Source organism: Harpia harpyja, chromosome 1 (assembly GCF_026419915.1).
Source record: "Harpia harpyja isolate bHarHar1 chromosome 1, bHarHar1 primary haplotype, whole genome shotgun sequence".
In the NCBI taxonomy this organism is placed as follows: Eukaryota; Metazoa; Chordata; class Aves; order Accipitriformes; family Accipitridae; genus Harpia; species Harpia harpyja.
The window spans coordinates 63,772,230-63,792,720 of record NC_068940.1 but is presented as its reverse complement, the minus strand read 5'-3'; the positions used below and the strand labels follow the sequence as shown (position 1 = coordinate 63,792,720).

Here is a 20,491-nt window from a genome sequence, read left to right as displayed (position 1 = left end):
TCTCATCCTGAGTTCCTGCGTCTCCATGCCAGACTATGGGATAAGAGGACACAGCAAGACAGTGTTCTTTTCTATTGGAGAACAGGGTATTTTCAAATGAGAAGGTGGAACCAGGGACAAAAAAGCAGCAGTTTTATTCTACATTTCATTAAAGTTGTAACCACTTCACAATAGTCGAAGAGAGATGCAATTTTTGTTCTTTGCAGGGAAAGAGATTTGAAAGTGGGAGGGCAGGTTTCCTTCATGGGAAAAAAAAAAAAAAAGATTATAAAAATAAATCCAGCCAACGGTCTCATTTCCTTCAGTTTTCTAGCAATGCAAATGTTTTCACATAATTCTGTTAGTGATGCAGTGTCTAGACTTCTCAGATGGTTTAAAAAAAAACCCAAAAAACAAAAAAACACAAATAAACCCTGGCATTAATTCTGAGAATCCTAAAAAGCTAAGTCATTATCACTGTGCTATAGCTCATGCAGTGATAGGAAACCACAAATAGTCACTGAAGAGCAGGCTCTGGAATCCTTGCTCATTTAAGACGCATGGGTTAGCATTTACTCATATAAGATGTCCCATTTAATCTCCCTCCAGCAGGCTGCTGTGGTGTAAATGCTTACCAGTATATGCTGGTACAAGGCTTCTGCCATTTGGCTCTCACCTAGGCTCTGTGCCTTCTCAGGAGCGTGGTGGTTGATGAAATAAGGAAAGCAATCTTTGATTCTTGCAACAGATATACATTTATATAAAAACAAAGTGAAACACCAGAAAGCAGCATTTGCACATTGATTTTATAAAAGGCCTCTTCTTTAACATTTATTCCTTGCTCATTGCCCCTTGTCCTTAGTCAGCCTACTAATTCTCAGTAAGTGTTGTTCAAGGTTTCCAAATCTACTGCAAACTTATATGTTAATGTCTCACTTTGTTAATCCTTTCTGATTTTCTTTATGCCAGGAAACTTATTCAATGCTGATCAACTGTTGTCACTCTGTAAAACCTCAGAGTATTCACAGTGGCCAAGAGAGTTAACATATATCCAGTAGGTGCCTTCTAATCACAGCTGTGTTATTTTATAGGCAACTAGGCCTATAAATAGAACTGTACTTTAGGGTAGTTTCTTAAACTTTCTGTTAATGATGACGTTCAGTATTTAAACAAAGTGTGTAGCCAAAGTCTTCTGGTGGTGTAAATGAAATTGTTTGGTCTTGCAAGAGGCACTCGCTCTTTCAGGCACTTGTCTCAGCTGACATTCAGTAACTAATAGCTGGTGTAAGACGTGTTTGCTATGTATCTCAGCCGTTAGGCACTTGCCTGACTGCATTAACCTGAGCCCAAGAAAGGCAGGCCAGAGGCAGACTAGGGCAAATGAATAAATGGACAGTACCTGTGCCATATTCTCGATATAAAAGCTCCTGCAAATTCCCTGCAGGTCACTCAGCTCTGCCTTTGATGGGTGAAACATGTTATCCTACTGCAACATGCTCCCTCACTCTGCTTGGTGCAGGCAGCTGCCTTCCTCCTGTTTTTTTCTCCCCAATGCCTTCCACCTTTATGGGTTTAGTGTTTGCTGCAGGCTTAACATGAGTCTTGCTGAAGCCAGGCTGGATTACCTCACTGTTTGCAGATCTGTAGGAACTGATGTTGCTCTCTGAATTAAACATGATCCTTCTCACAGTTTCATTTTGTCCCCTCAACCGACCTCCTCATTTGTTACCTCCTTTCGTTTAACTCTTTGTAGTCACGGAGGTTAATATCTGAAAGGAGAGCAGAGGTGTAAGTGTATATTGCTACTCTCTCATTTTCTAGCTATATATTTTTTCACATGCTTAAGAAGTTTCAAAAAGATAAAAACAAAAATCCCATTGGACAAGGTGTGAGTGGAATTGTTAATGTAGCGTGTAGGCTAAATTGGTGCCCTGATAAATGCAGTCTGAATTAAGCAGTCAGGCATTGTAAAGCATGCATTATATTATAATACTGCACATCCTCAGTGCTGAGAACATGTATTCTGTATACTGTATGAAGAAAATAATAGTTTACAAACAAATTAAGAGCATGGTGCCACCAGCAATGTCTCTTTTTTTTTTTTTCTGTAGTGGAAATTACCAGCTTTTAAAGGTTCAGAGTGCCAAAAAAGCTCCCTTATACCCTCCAGATCCATCATCTCTGCCTGTAGAGTCACTATTCATTTTACTGTCAGAAATAAGCAGCTTCTACTTTTAGACCCACAAAGCCTGTACAGTTGTACAAGAATGAACAGTGTTTTCTTCTGCCTTGCACATACTTTGTTGAATGGCCAATCACATTACAGCTCAAGAATCTTTAATCTTGATGGAAACATATGGCAAAGAAAGAATGGATTTGGATTTTTCAGATTCTCTCATTTCAGTGCTTACAATACTAATATTTAGTGGAATTGGCTGGGTACTGCTAAGCTGAGCATGTAAGTCATGCTCTCTCTCACACATACATGTGGATAAGGAACTTTAGTGACTGTGGTTCATGAAGAAAATAAATCTCAGTGATGGTCTTCTGACCGAGATGTCTGTCTTTGCCATCTGCCTACTTCCAAGTTACATTAGTTTCCTTAGGTAGGTGGGAAGCCATGTGCAGACTATGTACATCTACAGGACCTGTGGTCCCCATGGAGTTGCATCGCTACTGAGTCCCTCAGCTAAGGGATGTCCTTAGAGCAGAATCTTCATCCTGGGTGGTCCTAACCAGGGCAGATATAAAATGTTTAACTTTTCTTCTGAATCTCACAATTCTTTCTGAAGCTCTTTTCCACCTCCCAGCATGGGCAGCACTTACTCCAACACATCCAACGCACACTGTTTTACAGAATAGCTAGGTAAAGTGTCTGGGGGATCCAGGGAGAGACATAGACTCCAGTGGGCTCAGTGTGTGCTCGGTATGGAAGCTACTGAAAAGCAGTGTTCAGGAAGCTTTCTGCTAACAACCAACTGTGAATATCCATGACAAGATATTCAACTTTTACATTATCCAATGCCATTGATGTAAGTATTGACACTGACATTGTGCCTTAGCACTATGTAATCTTCAATGTATTTATCCTGTGAGATCAGAGAGGTAGGATTATGTAGTTCATAAAGGAAAGAAATACATGCGAACTTGCTTGAGCTAATGTCAGTTATAACAAAAATTAATCTGTCCTCCTTTTTCATTATACTGTCAGTAAACAAACTACACTAAAGCAGCTTCTCAGCACTAGGCTTCCCATGGTGAAAACTGATCCAGCCGGGCAGACACTCCTGAATTCATGTGGTCTCAGTTGGGACTCCCTGTGCATGTGAGGGGACTTTAGATACTTAAGTCCAATTGTGTATCTCTGAGGACTAAGCCCTAGTTGTCTTATAGTTTTATAAAGTTTTTTACAGAAGCCTCAATGGATCCTTAAGTGAGAGTCTGGAGACTGAGAGTCAGTTCCAAGCCCTAATAACTTGTTTAATTGTTGACCTGGTTACTCTTGTCTGAAATGATGAGGGTATCTTTACATTCATAAAGATGAGTAGATTAAATATGTTTGGATATTCTACTGAAGGGCACAATGTCTGTACCTGTAATACAGACCTGCCTGCTGCTGTGTGGTCAAGGCCCCATAGTTAAGCAGTAGTACTCTGTAGGATTGAGCCTTAGCTAACTTCTACTAGGACCAAATTCTTTGCCACAAAAACTGTGACTTCATTTATGCCATTGGTGGAACTAATTTGGCTCACATCATTTGTTTCAATTGTAGAGCTCTAAATGATTTAACCAAAAGGTTGAACCACCATTACAGTGGACATTTAGACAAGCAGAATATGTTACATACAGGGGAGAAGTCACATTGCTACAGTTCTTCAGGGAATCTGGCAAGTAACTAGACAGCTTTGGTCTCTAGCACTGTAAATCACCTGCTGTTTGGCTGAATTCAGTTAAAATTCTTGCAAAAAAAAAAATTAAACTGGGAAAGTATAGGGAGGTGTGAGTGTCTGGAAAGACCAGGGCAAGCAAGGGTTAGCCCGGGCCACCAGTCACACTCAAGTCAACAGAACAGTTTCCCCTAGAGATTGTGTAGCAGTGAAGGAAGCAACGTGAAGTATTCTGACAAGTAAGATCATGATCTGCCTCAAGAGGAAAACAGTAACAATAGAGGTAAGAAACTGCACGAGAGCGGCGCTTGCAGAGTCAGCAAAGAAAGGCACCAGTTAATTCCCAGACAGTTTCAATTGTGCTACAGAACTCAATGCCAAAGGATTTTGTGAAAAGTGGAGTGGTCTGAATTAAAAGACGGTTGAATAGTGTGATATTTGTGTATTAAAACTCATTTGTGTTTTTATGTAAGGTAAGAGAATGGCAGACAATGGCGTCTTATAAGACTCTGAGCGTTGATCTTCTGCTGAGTTCAGGGAAGAACTTGGAGGAAGTCCAAGCTGAATGAAGCCACTTTATTCTTTAAATTAATGCTTTTAATTAAAATCTGTATATATTTGTCCAAGTGAAGCTAGCCTGCATAGGTGTTTAAAACCCTCGTAGGTCTTTGCAGAACTAGAAGAATGTGTGCTTCAGGTTAAATATTGACACATTTAGAACAATGCTACCCAGCAGATGTCGTCCCAACATGTGATGGCAACATTACAAAGCAGAATGAATGAAGCGGAAGCAGCTCTGGAACACCCTGCTGTAACAGTCTCATTAGCTCCTAATCCGTAAGGCAGGAGAATAGCCCAACTGTACTGAGTACAATAGGGATAGTTGGCCTAATGTCTTTGGTGGGTTAGCATTCATAAAAAACCTATTGAATTCAATTCTCTTTCTGAAGAACAAGGAGAAGGAGCTGCAGAAAAAACATGGCCTGATACAGGCACACAGACACTGGGGACAGTCCTGTCTCTTTGCTCAAGTTAAGGAAAACACTGTACATTTTAGCAAAAATATTGTAATGGTTTTCAACACAATGCATTACTCATATTGCAGGTATACATTCTATGTCACGTATGTTCGTCACTGATTTTTTTTTTCTACAGAAAACAATTTCATTTAAGTAATTTTTTTTCTTCTACTTGAATGAAGACTTCAGAATTTAGCTGTGGGATTCTTAAATATGCCATTCTCATTCCCTAAGGCCTTTCTCCAGCATTGCTGCAGACTCTGCACCCCACTATGCAATTTTATAATGCATGTTTGTGACAGGCATATCAAACCATCCAGTCAGTTTAGAATTGAGGTGAGAGAGTGCTTTAAATGTAAATTTTACTATAAACAGCAGAATAAAATCTTGCAAGCACTTCCTAGCTCTGCCAGGAAGCAAAGCTATATTTAACTCATTTTAAAATTCATCAAATACATTCTGGGCTGATTCAGATCTTCGGTGTGTCTTTGAAGATAACATGTAGTGGAAGTGTCACACAGTCAGTAGTTGTGGGATTGGGCACATTCTGAGATTCTTGTCAGCGAAGACATGCAGTTAGGACTGGATTGTAGAAAGAAAAGTACGTATAGATCTGACGACTTAATATCGATACTTTATTTGAAGGTTTGAACAATATCTGTTGCATTCAGTTCAAGAGCTTTTTAAGAAGTGCTCTATATAAAGACATAAGTGCCATACCAATAGTAAAATGCACATGCATTCCTGAATTTTAAAAAAGATTGTCTTGTAGTGCTTGGGAGAGACAGTATTTTAGAGAAACTAATACAAAGTGTTGCTATAATAATAATTTGCAGAAGTTTCAAAATGCATAGAAAAGATCCCTGGATATTAAGAATAGGCCATGAGAATTAGCTAGGGATTTTGCATACAAAAGGAGAAACTCCCAGATACATCTTCCTCTTCCTTTATTTTTCCTGTCTTGGATTGCACCTCCCTGCAGCTTTGTATCCCTGTGAACTCAACTGCTGTTATTGATAGGGTTAAATATAGACTGGAATAAACCTGTCAAATTTCATGCTTCATTTTTTGTATGTGTCATTAGATAAGATCAATAAGACTTCAAAAGATTGTTTAGACTGTTTCTGTATCTGTAACTACTATATATATGCTGCTATTGTGTCTCTACTGGTTTTCAAGTAAGTAGGAGTCTCTCAGTTTCAGAAGCCATGTGAACAGTCTGAATCTATCAGCAAGATGTTTGCTATTGCATATATTCAGATATGACCTGACTTTGAAGTTCAAGATTATGATTTTTAATAGCTAGGTAATTCCTACCATTGCCTAAAATCCTTAATTAAAAGAAATAATAAGCTATACACTAACCAAAGAACTCTGAACAGGAAATTGAAACAGCGTCATGCTTCTAATATGGTTTTACGCATCTTGACTGTGGTTTTCTAATGTTCATTTGCCTTTGATTTGTTCTAGTACATGACTGCTGCTGCACCTATGCAAGGGACCTACATTCCCCAGTACACTCCTGTGCCTCCAACAGCTGTCCCTATCGAAGTAAGTTTATCTCCATCCATGAAAGTAGAGTGAAGGGCTAGCAGAACTTTTATCTATTATGCCTCTTTGCTCCTGTTGTTTGAAAGGGGCCTGAAGTTACTTTATGGAATGGTGGCTGGAAGCTTCCAGCTTTTAAAATTAGGACTGCGCATTTCTTTCTCTTTTTCTTTTCTTTCTCCTTGTTTTTTCTTCTCCTCACCGTGCCCGCCCCCCCCTTTTTTTTTATTATTTGCAAGGGCTCTTGTTTTGCATTTCTTTTTTTTGTACAGCAGGACATGGCATAAAACATCAGTGATTATGACTATTTTTTCCCCATGTACTTGGGAGGGAGATGGGAAGAGGCAGGAAAACAAACCCAGCAGGCAGACCATGAACCCCAAAGAGATTCCAAGAAGAGAAGGTTGCAAGAGGGTTTGCTGCGGTCCTTAGCAAGTTTAGGTAATTGCTGAAACATTTAGCCACCAGAAAAAGTGATTGAGCAATGGAAACCTTCCTCTTGTATATACAGACGTGGAGGATGCTGCACTGACTGAGTGCTTTTCATCCTTGAGGAAGGATTCGCTCCCTCCCTCCTTGGGGCTGAGTCATGCTGATGACAGTCTAATGAGTAAGTATTTACTCAACCCTGTAGACCACAAGCTGCCGGGAGAACGTCAGCTTGGCCTCAACTTCTGTGAAGCTTCATAAGGGCCGCTGAGCACAGCGAGAGGAGGGAGCCTTGGCATCCTCTTACCTGTGTGCTTCTCTTTGGTGCTACCCTCTTTTATTAATAACTTCTCCCCTATGCTGGGGTAATGTGAGGAGTGCCAGGGTCTCTGTACTTCTGTCTTCGGCTGTGTGGACTTTGGAGTTTGTGCTATTACTACTCTGTGCTTTGAGGATGCTGAGTTAGTGGTACTGTTGGCATGGCTCCACCAGCAGTCAAGTTTTCCTGGTTCTGCCAGTTCTTTGCAATTACTGAGATTCCCAAATGAGGTCCCACAGGAAAGGTTGCTACTGTTCTGTCATACTGAGCTGGTCATGTTTTAGTCTTTTTTTGCCTCGGGATAATTTTGCCCTAAACCTTGTTTGTTTACAAACGGGCCATGGGTGTCTCTATTCAATTGCCATTCTTAGGTATTAAACTGGGCAGATACAAATCTGAATTAAAAGGAGATGGTGGGATGGAGAGTGGCTCATACAGCAGTACTGGCTGCATACTGTGCTGACCAGTGTGAATAAGAAATTAAGTTAATTCTTCCTGAGCCCTCCTCCCCATCACCCACTGGTATATTCATGCCCGCTAAAGTGACATGATGCCATAATTATCTACTAGAATAATCAAAATATTATCTGAATATATAGCCTGTCTTGCTCCGATCCAGTGATGATAATTATTGTTAATGTTTATCTGTATTCATGTAGCATCATGAACCAGGACTCTACTATGCTGGATGCTTCACAAGCAGAGATCAAAAAATACAGTCTCTGCCCCAGAGAGCTTAAAATCTCAAGACGAGATGGACAAAAGCAGAAGGAAAAAGATAAGGAAGTAGACAGAAAAAGATAATACTGACAGTCTGTTAAGCAATAGATATGAAGCATTTCTGAAAAATGAAACTCGTATTTTTAACAGGTAATTTCAAATAAACTACCTGTTGTTTACACAGGACTCAAATAAAAACAAAGCAAGTGCTTTGTGCTCCCTCTTCTGGCTCTGTTGTGTGCAGTACAGTAGTAAAGCATGTTCCCTGAAGAGACCTGCTAGTGTTACTCATGTGACCAACACACCAAGCATGAAAGTAAAGGAAAGAAAATATAGCTTGCTTTGAAAGCATACAAGAGCACTTAAAAATAATATTATTCAGACTGTCTAAATAGGATAAGAAACAGTGCATAATGTTAAATTCATACATATCTTTTCTGTGTTATCTTTTTTGGAAATGTATAAATAAAACTTCATTGGAGCTTTGACTTAAAAGATAAAAGTCTTTAGTGTGAAGTAAATTTATTTTTGAAGGGAAGCAGTGTGTAGAGGAGTACAGTATTTTTCTGAGGCAGCTAAAATTCTGTTGGATGTGTGCTAAACCAGAGAGCGGTGGGCCTAGATTCTGCCTTTATCACATTGCAAATCAAACAAAATAAGTGTGAACTCGCTGTGAAGTTGGGGTGGGTAAGTGAAAATCAGAAGAGCCATACATATGTTGTAAAAAAGACAAAAGGTAAAATCCAGACTCCTCTAAGTCAGAAGTTTTGCCTCTGGCTTTGAATGGGCAGGGAACTGCCCTCAAAGGTGGAGGTGTTTTCCACTGCAGCCTGTGAGAGCAAAGTACTACAGGAGCTGGTATGCTAAGGAAGCTTCTTGTTGCTGGATTAGCTCTCTAAAACTGATGGAGTTTGTTGTGTTAGCATGTGGTTCTGCTATCTCAAACTCTTTTGACCTCTAGAGAAATACAGGAATGGTGAGCTGGTGCTGAGCTCTTTTATGTAATTCACTGCAGCGAGTAAAATTAGTAATTTTTTCATGTTCTCATTTGATTCCCTAGGGTGTTGTTGCTGATACTTCTCCACAGACAGTAGCATCTTCATCACAGGAAGCCAGTGGTCAACAGCAACAGATGACAGTGGAAACATCCAGTGAACATGCGCCTGCGTATTCTTACCAACAGTCTAAGTAAGTAGGCATACACTTTGTAACCGGAAGATTTTTGTTTCTTGATTATAGCGGGCCAAATTCTACTCCCCATTTCAGCAATATGAATTCTGAGTAGCTTCGTTAAGTTCAGATGAATTCTGGATATATAGCAGTGTAATTAGCAAAAGGTTTTGGCTGACGGCCTCACCTTTGCAAAATGTCCTTGAGTTCATGCCTGCAAAGATTTGATCTCTAACTGTCTGCTGCTTTTGTGGACTCAGAAGGATCTCAACAACTGTGTTAACAATCATCACGCTAGGCTAAAGCAGCATCTGGCATCAGAGGTTAAAAAGAGGGCTTAAATTTTGCAGTGGTGAAAGTATTGGCACAGTACACATGTAAAGGCTCCTTTCTCAAAGTGTAGCTAATGAAGCACTATAAATTGCCCCAAGTTGGTATTTGTAACTATGTAAAACTGGTGCCATGCAGACACTGAGTGGGCAGGAACTGGAAACGGAAGAAGGGATAAGAAAGGGATGGAGAGAAGCACTGCTCTGTCTTTCCCCTGTCCTCTGCTCCCTTTCTTTGCTTCCTGTGGAATGCCTTGGAAAATTCAACATTTATACACTGACAGCTGGATCTAGAACTCCTAAACAGTCCCTTCATCTTCAGAATAGTCCTCAAAACATTCCTCTCTGCGACGTTAAAACTAGTCCTCACAAAGGGAAGGTTACTTAGTGACAGGGTACTCATTGGGACTGATCAATGTTGGACAGATTCTAGGAAGGAGCCCAAACCCAATCCTTTATTAATACACGTATATTGAACACCCACATCACTGTGAAAAGAGAATTACACATTTTTTATCTTGGGGAAGGAAGCAGACAAATAGCCAGACAAGAAATATGTTAGATGTGTCAGTCAATGCATGATGACATAGTAGTTATAGAGGCATAAGATACGTGCTGGTATAGGAAAGATTAGAATTATACCAATCTGTCAATTGCTATACTTCATCTTTGACCTCTGGAAGTGGAAGATGCATTTATTTGTCTAACATATGAGTAACAAATGGTTTCAGATCACACAATGTCCCTTTTTGACCGCCATAAAACGTAAGACCTCACTATTTATTGTATCATGCCAATATTTGTCTATATGTACATATTACAAAAGCAATTGATCACAAGCTTTTTGTTGATGCACCCAACTGGAGCCACAGTCTATGCATGTGTATCCCTTCTAGGTATCATTCTCTCTAGCACCTGTAAGTAAATGGTGGCAAAATACTTACAGAATATAATGGGCAAAGAGAGAAATATATGTGACCATCCCATCCCATTGGCTTGTTTTGATGACTCTGTTCTGTAGGGGTTTGATCTGACCATTCCTGTGTTCCAGTTCCCTTTTGCTTAAGTCTCAAAGCAGAAGGACTTAGGCTCAGAAACACTCATAAAGTAGCTGTGATCAGCGGATTCTGGCATTTTTCCCACATAGGAGGAAACTACATTGCAATTCTTTATTGAAATTGGTGCTGTGTTTCTTGCCAGTGTGGTGAATTCCCACCTTCTCTGAGAATGAGATCCCTCATCTTTCCTTGTCAGCTACTGCCTTTTTGCAATGATGGATACACTTCTAATGGCACTGGCATTTATATTCAGAGGAATTGCTTTCTTTTTTAATCACACAGGCAGATCCACTACGGATTTTTTATTATGATTATTTTCAGTATTTTTTTCTGAAATGTGCCCTCTATTTATATCTGCCAGTTGTGGACAGAAATGCAAAGTGTGGGAAGCTGTAGAAACAAACCAAAATATACACAATCTCTGTCTTAAAAAAAGAACTTCTGCCGGAATATCTCAGTAACCTTTAATATAAAACCAAGTGAAGTTATTTTGTAATTAAAATATAGTTTTATTAATCTGCTCTTCAAAGGGTGTATTTATTAATAGCAAGCATCATGCCCAATATACAACAGCTGTTTTCAAAGCGAGATGAGAGGAAGTAATTAACATGACCAGACAATGATTTTGTCAGATATAGGCAAAGGCAGACACTATAAAATTATTTCATAGGAGCTGACCAGTCAGGAGAAAAGTTATAAGAGTGTATTTCATTATATTTCTTTTCCTTGCAACAATCATGAAATTGCAGACAACAAAGGAGAGGCAATGTACTCAGAATGAACTGGGTGGTATAAGGACTGTACTCTCTTTGTAAGTAAAAATAAACCACAAGACTTAAAATTTGAGTTCCACTTTTTAAATCAGCATACATGTTCTTTATTTAATATTCTGGCTGCTGTACTTGAGGATCGCACCTCTAGATGTTCAGAAATGATAACTTCATGTCAAAACCTGGCTACCTATTGTGTAGCAATGTAGGAGAAACAGCCCTTGGTTTCTGAGCAGAGGACTCAACTCTATGAGGAAATCACCTTAATTATTTTAGACCCATACTCCCTTTTTTCCTTGTAAATCTTTAATTTTGCACATAAAAGTGTGAAATTTATGAAGTGCAGATAAATGGAGATCCTTCCCCCTGAAAAGTGTAGTCTGTTACCTCTAAGCAAAACTCTGCTGGACAACATACTCTGATTTTAAATGCAGAAAGAATTACATTTTTCTGGAGCCTTTTGTGGGCAAACTCAATGCCAGGTTAGATTAGAGAGTGTGTGCTGTGACCCTTCGGTGGAACTGGTCTTTCATACATATGGTGACCACTCGAGCCAGAGGGGCAGTAAAACTGAACAAGGTGAGCATTCAGCTTGAGTACTCCTACCAGAAGTTATGCATAGAAAACCCAAGAAAATAATTAATTCTTGCTTTCCACATAAATCTGTTGTTACATTCAAAATATTAATTTTCAGGCTTCATGCAATGAAAAAGTCCTTTGGTAAATTTAATACTTAAAATTGCAGTTAGTTTTATGTTTACCATCCCAGAGAAATAGTTCTGTGGCAAATGTTATGTCATCAACATTCTTCACAATTTAACTCCTAATATTAAAATGAATTTTAAACTAAGCAAGGCACATGCGTTAATGCTTGCAAAAGGAAAGGTGCTGGATATTCTTGTGTTGAACTTCATCTGGAAAAGGATTTTTTCCATGCAAGTTTTGAGGACTGTAGGAAAAGCAATAGCTAACCCTTACTGATAGCCCTAGACATGAAAACAGCGTTTTTATGTAGGTTCTGCATCTCCCCAAAGACCTCATATAGTCTTGCTAAGGTAAGTTTGATGTGACATATCTTTAAATGATATGAAACCTCAAAAATACAAAATGAGAGTTATCTTCTCTAAGGAAAAGGTTGATAGTTTAGGTTATTCTCTGTGCTAAATGTAAAAAGATTTGACACTATATGATCAAAAATTATATTTTTCTAATTAATATTATCTTGAATGTTTCTACTAAGTTAGCCATAACTGGCTCATTAAGCAGACTGCTCCACAGTCTAACTGCTCTTGCCATCAGAAAATGTTTTAGCAAATTGGATGTATCCTTTTATTGTAATTTTATCCTTAGTTTTATTATTAGTATCCAAAATAAAGAGTGCCACTTATTATTATGAAAATATTCGCTCTCTTATCGTATTACTCTTGAAATATTTACACAGTGTTAAGCCACGTATTCATCTCATTTCAGTGTAGGTAGACTGCCCATTAAGCATAGCATTAACAAGAGTAAATTCATCTGCTTAGGATGTGTTAACATCCCAAAAGCAGGAGTTCCCTATTTCTGCCTGACTATTTTCAGCTTAGTGGTTGTATCATATTTAAACAGCTGCAAATTTAGTTTAGCTTGGATAACTTTTAAAGGGAATTGGGTGGGAAAAAAAGGAGAGGAGCCTAATTTAAAGTTGTTTTGACTTAATGACCACTTTAATTCAATTGTTTTTACAGACAATAAACAGGACTGAAGAATGTCGGTCTGAAATCTTTGCCTTGAATGGAGAAACTTCACTGAACAAGAAGTTGGCTTCCAGTTTGCACAGGCGTCAAATGAATGCTTTTTTTTTCTACCTTTCCCAACGAAAACAAAACAGTGTTTTTATGTGCTGTGCAAATGGTTCCGTCATGTAGTCTGACAATTTTATTTTTGCTATATATATATTTTTTTTTTTAACTAAAGGAAAAACCCAGAGGAAAAACACTGGGTTGACATTTCATCTGGACGAACATTTGAATTCAGAATTTACCTGGAGGTGTAGCTAGATTTTTTTTTTTTTTAACAGAAAAACTGATGATGTCAAGAGGGAGCAAGTTGCGATGAAAAACCAATTGTCTTCCTCAAAAATTAAGCTACTCTTTTTCTCTCATTTTATTTTTCTTCTTGTTTTAAATCTAGAGTGTTTTTTGGTTTTTTGTTTTTGTTTTTTTAAAGAAATGTTTAGGTAAGGTTTATCTTGAATCTTAATTGCCTTAATTTTAAGGACGTCAAAGGCTCTCAAGGCAAGCTGTCAACGTCTTGTTAGAAAACCCGAGAATGAATTGAAACTGCTCACACCGGTGCTGGTGCAGAAGTTTAATAGACTGAGTTTTTGGGGTGAACAAAAAATAAACTGTACAGTTTAAAAGAAAATGATTTTCTTCTTTTGAAGAAAAATTGATGATAAAGGAACTGTGGCAACTGAAAGGATTGGAAAAATGCTGGGACTTTTATGAACTTTGTCTTAAGTGTTGACAGAAAAAAATTCTAGAAGGCTAAAGCATTTTACAGTAAAGTTATTGAATTGAGAAAAAAACTTGCTGCATTATAGAGAATGCAGGGTTTTTTTCTTGCAGAATGCAGATTTTTTTATTTACAAAGCGTGATCGCTAGCAAAAGCATTAGTGCTTTTTATCTGCAGTCTTTTTTATGAGCTTTAAGAAGTTTTTAGTCTGCTTTGCTTGTCACATTGCAAAAACCTAGCTTAAGAGCATTAAAAAAAACCTTAAGTAGATAGGAGCTTATGGTCAAAAAAGTGCAAAAAAAGCAATAGATAGAAGAAATTGTTGACAATTTCTGTAGTCTTTCCTAGTTGTGAACAAATGCAGCCTATGGATGGCCTATTTTATACCAAAGATGAAGTGACACCCTAACGCAGTCCAGAAGATAGAGGTTTTTTTCTTTTTTTATCTTTATTTGACCTACATGGCCGGACCAGTTCTTACTTTCTTGTTTGTTTAAACTATCTTCCACTGGTGTTTTACATACTGCATATGTTTATAGTGGAAATTTTGGAATAGTTGGTGTTAGAAGCTTGTTGATGGTGTGCTTTGGAGAACATCCCAAAGCAAGGGGGAGTGGGTTACCAACTAATCTGTCCAGGTGGACTTTAATTTTGATGAGTTTTTCTGTTAAATTGCCTGATCTTTGGTATTTCTACTGAAACAACAGTCTTCCTTCTGAATTCCAACATACCGCAGATTCATTTCTTCACCTCAGTCTTTGTCATCGTCCAGCATGCATAGCCACCTTAATTCTGCGTTTGTTTTTCAGTGATGCATTTGAATTGCCAGATAGATGCAAGAGAAAGCAAACCTGATCTTTGTTCTCACTTTAGCTCTCCCATACAAGCAGAAATGTTGAAAATGACTTAGTATTGTCATGCAGGCAGGAAGTCAAAAATTATTCTTCTCTGCTATGATCTCTGTTGTCTTAATATGTGGGCTGACAATCACTAATTAATATGATTAGGCAAAAAAAGGACACTAACTAAATTGAATCCACTGAAACCTGTTTTAGGAATAACAGTTATTTTCCATAGAGAAATCTTGATTATGGCCCTTACTTTTTCCAAACAAACAAACAAAAAAGGTGAGAAGCAAGTCAAAAGATGATTTTTTTCCTTAAGGAGGCAGAAGAGAAGCAGCACTTAAATATATACATACACATAGATCTATATGTAAAAATTAAACCAAACATTTTTAAACTTTCCTCCATCCAGAAGAGAGGGGAAGCTTCATCACATTTATTGTGGTGCATTAGAGACAGGGTATCCATTAAAAGTAATGAAATTAAAACATATATATTTGATCAATCTGATTCAGCTGCCCAATTCTAAAGAGACTTGTGTTTCCCTAACCTGACTTTTTTGGGGAAAAGAACACAATTATTTTTTTAAATTGATAAAACAAGATCATATTTTTTAACATAGTGTGTGGGGGGAGGGGGTTTCCCAAGTAAATGGCTGCTAGATATGCAACATAGAAAAGAGAGAAATGGGAGTTCACGTGGTTCTTCACCATAGGAAGAGGGCCTGATTTTCAGAAGTGGTAAAACTTCTTCTTTCTCCAGAGTAGTTGTTGATATTCAACACTTCTGAAAACCAGATGATGCCAAAATAAAAGAAGAACAACATCCACATGTTTTTGATTCAGAAAAAAAAAAAAAAAAAAAAAGAAAAATCTGTTTCACATGCTGTCTCATTACTTGTTGCTTTTTGAGAGTGGAACTTGAATTTTGTCCTTAGATAAAGGCTCCCTCTTTCTTTGGAGGGCATATGGGGGAAAAAAAATTGAGCTAGCCTTATTTTCTTCCTTTCTACACGTACTCTCTTTCTGTCTGTCTCTGAATTCTTTGTACAAATAGAGATAACCCCGGGCACAAGTCAGTTAAATATTAAATAAACACATTTGTTTCTGTGTTCGTTCTAATGTGACACACAAAAAGTCTCATTTACTATCAACAATGAGGCTACAAGGTAGCTACCATGTGGCTGATGAATATGCTGAGGTACCTTCTTGTTTCTATTCAGAACTCTGCTGCTTTATTTATACATTCAGAAACATTTTTCTTATTTTTTTCAGCAAACAAAGTTAAACAATCTCAGTGTTTTTTTATTAAGCCAGGCAGGCAACGTGATACCACGATGCCTGTCACTTTAAAGTGTTTCAAGTGCATTCTGTATTAGAATTGTTCCCTTTTTTTTCCATGCCATAATGTTCAACAGTGGTTGAAATCAAAAGAAACAAAGCAAAGAAGTAGAGGAAGAAGAGAAAATGGATCCCTTAAATACAATTGATCATCTTATTGATCCCCAAAAAAGCAATGAACTGGTACTTGACAGTCTATGAGTATAAACAATGTGAGCCTTGAGTATAAACAGTCATAGATCATAAGGTAAGAAAAAAACTTATTTGGAACATACAAAATGCTCAGAAACTTAAAAGTAAAAGTTAAAGATGAGGTAAAAGAGAACAGTGGAAGAGCAACACACTTGCTGCATGGGTGTTGTCACAGGACAGGAGTACTTGGTGGCCTCTGCAATCTAAAACTGGTTTTCTTTATGTTCTGACTCATAAGAATTTTTGGAAGGTTTATTGTTATTATTATCTGTTTGAGTTTCTGTTTTCCTTTTTTTTTTCTTTTTTGAAGACCTGAATTTGTAAAGTCAATATCTATGTCTGTCTTACCAATTTAGCTTTAAATATCGGGAGGGTTCCTGAAAGGTTGCAGAAACAACTCTAGAAGTCCAAGGCAATGGTGCCTGGCCCAGAGGCCTAGAAGTAACATCAAATCCATAAGCTGAACTGCGTATGTACTTTCCATCACACCTGAATTCTTGTAAATAGTCAAATCTGGATGTTCAGGTTTGGTATTTTTGTTTTTACCTTAAAAAATAAATACAGAAGGGGTGTCAGAAAAATATGAATTATGGCTAGAAAATTCTGAATACCTGGGCTTGTCACTTAACATTGGGAAAAAAAAAAACTATACAGTGGACCTGAAGAGAATACTATATTTGCAGGTGCTGACCCGAGTGTAGATCAGGGCACTGAACAGTCTCACTGTTCCCAGTGAGATTGCTGAGGGACTCTTCTTCCTATCTGGCTCTACTGCTGGTTTTGTAAGCACTTTTCACCTGTGACAGTCAGGCCTCAAATTGTGAATGTCCTCTTATTGCCTTCCAGTGAAACAGACTCTTGACACGTCCTTAGCTTGTGCTTACTTGTATAGTTCTGTTTACGAAGAGACTGCCTTGGTTGTGTTGGTCAAGAAATCCACTGTAATGCAGAATGAGGCATATTTGAGAGCAATTGCATCATGTTGTATCATCTTCTGCTATGGATGCATGCCCAACTGTGGAAGATAAAGGCTGGTGATTAGAGAAGTGAGGGCTTAAACTTTCAACGGGCAATGAGCTGAAGCATTCAAATGGATTTTTACTCAAGTAAAAATCAAATGAAGGATATTATTTATGTATGTATGTGTACCAAAACTCAGCAAATTTGAGGAAGCCTGCATTGTAATAAAGTTTATTTTTAATATGTCATAGTATTTGGATCTATATTATGTTGTTTATGGTACTGAAGGATGAGACTGATACTAAGTGTTTAAGAAATCACCATGCTTCATGATTTTAAGCTTGATGGTGCTCCTCATGCCACTTCATTTTAATGCTGAGGTTGACATGAGCAAAACAGGTTTAGGCAGACTCACTGAACTCCACCTATAGCAAGAGTCATGCTAAAGAGTGATAATGTGCTTAAAGTAATGAATCAATCCATTTTTAGTGATGAGACCAAATGTGGTAGTTGAAGATAGTAATGTTTGATACACACATGGTCAACATTTCCTTTCAAAACTTTATTTAACATGAAATTGGTCCGGATATAAAAGAAGTGCCCTAGGGTAAGGGATTTTCCTGGTCTTTCTCGGTAGCCCACATGAACTAAGAAAACAGTCATGGTGTGATGGAAATGCAAAACAGAAAACAACAAAAATGCTGACATTTGGTGTATTACTCTTTTCTGTTTAATGACAATTGACACTAGTAATGAAGATTCCTTTCATTTCTAATATGCATACACACAATCATGCACGCACACTTTCTCAGAAGGAGGGCTGAGTGAGCAGCAGACTCCTCCTCTCCCTCAGTGGAACAGATTTCCGGAATCTCAGCAAGCAGCAAAGATGCAGTGTAAGGAGAGTTATTTTCCCCTCAAAAAGAGCACCAACTTTTTCTATATTGCTCCTGTCACCCAAATAGGCTAGAGTGCTGTATGTACCCCAGAGATTTATTCACCTTTGTGCCTCAAAGCAGGCAGAAGAGACCCTTTCTTCTCCCCTTTATAAACATGCTCTTTGTTAAAATTAAACAGAAAATTATGAGAGAAAAGCTGTAAAAAAATAAATCCCAGTGTTGGTTTAGCTTTCCATGATAAGAAACATTCTTGTGTTTACTTCAGTTGTTCAGTTCAGTTCTTAATTCCCCAACAGTGACAGCTGAGTTCTCTCACCTTAATAAAAATGTGTAATGAAGTGAAAAATGTCAGCCTTTGACAGGTTCACAAATCCATTTTTCCTTGTAGGGCCAAAGCCTGCAAGGTGTAAGCACCTTCCAAGATCTGGATCTGTTGTATATGCCCAACATTAATTTTCTGCCTTTAAGTGTCTTTCTCTTGGATAATAATTTTATGAATTTGGTGAAATTTACACTCAGTTATATTTTTTAAAGCCCAAAAATACAGCCTAGAGAAGAGAACATGATGTTTATGTAACTAAAGTATTATTAAATATGCTGTATTCCAGAGTGGAAGAAAATTCTACTATCTTTTAGAGGCAAAACAATTTTATGTAAAACCAGGAAACGTACAGAATTCATATAGGAATTTTTGATTGTTTTCCTTTTTAAAGGAGAATGAACAGATTCTGTCTGTAAGAAAAATCAAAGCAGCTTTGAAAGCAGATGAACTTCCTATCAAGAAAACATGCTTCACACAAATGGGACAGAGGTTCTTTAAAGCCCTTACAGACCTCACTGTAGCCAAAATGTAGAATACAGAACCTCTGTGATACATTAAATTATGAGTTTTATTTATATGGGCATCTGTGTGCTGATGTCTCCGAATGTCTTTGAAAGATCTGTACTGCTATGATTTTTTTTTTTTTATGTTTTCCATTTGTACCACAATCCTAAATAGCTGCCATTTTCCCACTCCTGGGGCTTTCTGTAGATCAGTGGATGTTAGGTTTAAACTTCTGTTTTCTTTGATGAAGCTTTCAATAAAAAAATAAAGAAAGAAAAGAGCTGGGTGACTCTGTGTTCTTGTGGCATCTTTCTGCAGAGGCTTCCCAAGGCCGTGGCTCTTGTGCTGAGCACAGAGGGAGCGGAGAGGCTTTGCAGCAAAGTCTGCCTCCTCCGCGTCTTCACCAAGTGGAAGGAGAGAATCGGAGAGACAGGACGGCTCTGTTGCCCTGTCAGCAGCACAACCACCCCCGTGTTAGGAGGTGAAATACAGGAGAAAGTTTTTCTCACACCAAGACTGAGCGTTTAATGCTAACAGGTATCTGCCGTCCAGGCTCTCAGCTGTACACCTGCTAGAACATTGCCTCTGTTTCTGAGGGGTATTTTAAATAGTGACTTCAGGGCAAAAGTTGCCACATGGAAGACAGAAAATCTTTATTTACAGAATAAGTACAGTCTAAGCAGTGGTAGTGCAAGCCATACTTCATCTTGAAAGGGAACTGGAAAGTAAGTTGCGTCCTCGGCCACATCTCACAGGGAACAAGGAAGCTATTTGGCATACTCCCCCATGGCTGCTTCAGTCAGCAGCTCTCCTGTTGCCATGTGCATTTCTCCCCATGAGGGCCATTTCTGTGACACAGGCGAGGGTGGGCTGGAAGTGTCCAGTAACTCTCCTCCCCAGCCAAGGAGCTTTATTCACAGGTTGGAAATCATTGAGTTCTCCTTTTTACCTACCGGGAATGTGGCTGTCTCCTTCGGCACTAAACATGTTTTGTGGGCTTGCCTGCATGCTTGCTTTTTCATTCTTTCTGCCCAATGAAATGTCCATGGGTGAGCTTCTCAATCCCTTCAGCCCAATCAGGAAAGCCCAAAGAAATCTTTAGAAGACTGAGGGAGGAGGAAGCATGTGAGAGGGTTTTTTTCAACTGCACCTATGCAGAAATGTCCATTGCTGCTGGCCATGATGATGGTGAGAGAAGGAGGAAGGCAGGAGGCTGAAGCTACAGCATGCCTGGCACTCTGAGTGGTATCTGAGGAGCCTGGGGAGAGCAGCAGAAGGTGGGACACTTTGTCCCACCAACACAGGTGGTGCCAAGGTGGTTTATAGCTGATGCTCTGGCATCAGGTTCAGCTTTGTCACTTCCAGGATTGCTCCGTTTCCAAGATCATTCCACTTTGAATTCTACTAACGAGGATATCCCTAACAATTGTGGTGCTAGTGGTTTGGGTTTTATTGGCTGTCCGTGTGCATACAGAACCAGGCTGGGGGGGAGGGGGTGCATCATCTTCCACAGAAGTGCAGGTAAGAAGGCTTTCTCCTCTCATCCTCTCAGTCCCACCATCAGTGTCAAAAAAAAAAAGTTAATTGGTAAATGATATGATCGTGTTTAACACTAAGTCCACTATCTGTACTATAGAATTAAAATAACAAGGACAAATGGGCCTTTGTAATGTGTGATGTATGTTGCTTCCAGATGGAGACAGT

At 38.6% G+C, this 20,491-nt stretch overlaps 1 protein-coding gene across 3 annotated transcripts in view; it reads left to right on the top strand.

The window, feature by feature from the left end:
* The window catches only part of RBMS3 (RNA binding motif single stranded interacting protein 3), a 730,467-nt gene extending 711,391 nt beyond the window's left edge, over positions 1-19,076 (top strand). For all 3 annotated transcript variants that reach the window (XM_052797551.1, XM_052797566.1, XM_052797557.1), the window contains 3 exons: positions 6,356-6,436; positions 8,962-9,089; positions 12,956-19,076. In XM_052797551.1, the coding sequence (XP_052653511.1) occupies positions 6,356-6,436; positions 8,962-9,089; positions 12,956-12,962 (216 nt within the window). In that variant the 3' untranslated portion in view covers positions 12,963-19,076. The remainder of the gene's footprint in view (positions 1-6,355; positions 6,437-8,961; positions 9,090-12,955) is intronic.
* The last annotated feature ends 1,415 nt before the right edge of the window (positions 19,077-20,491 follow it).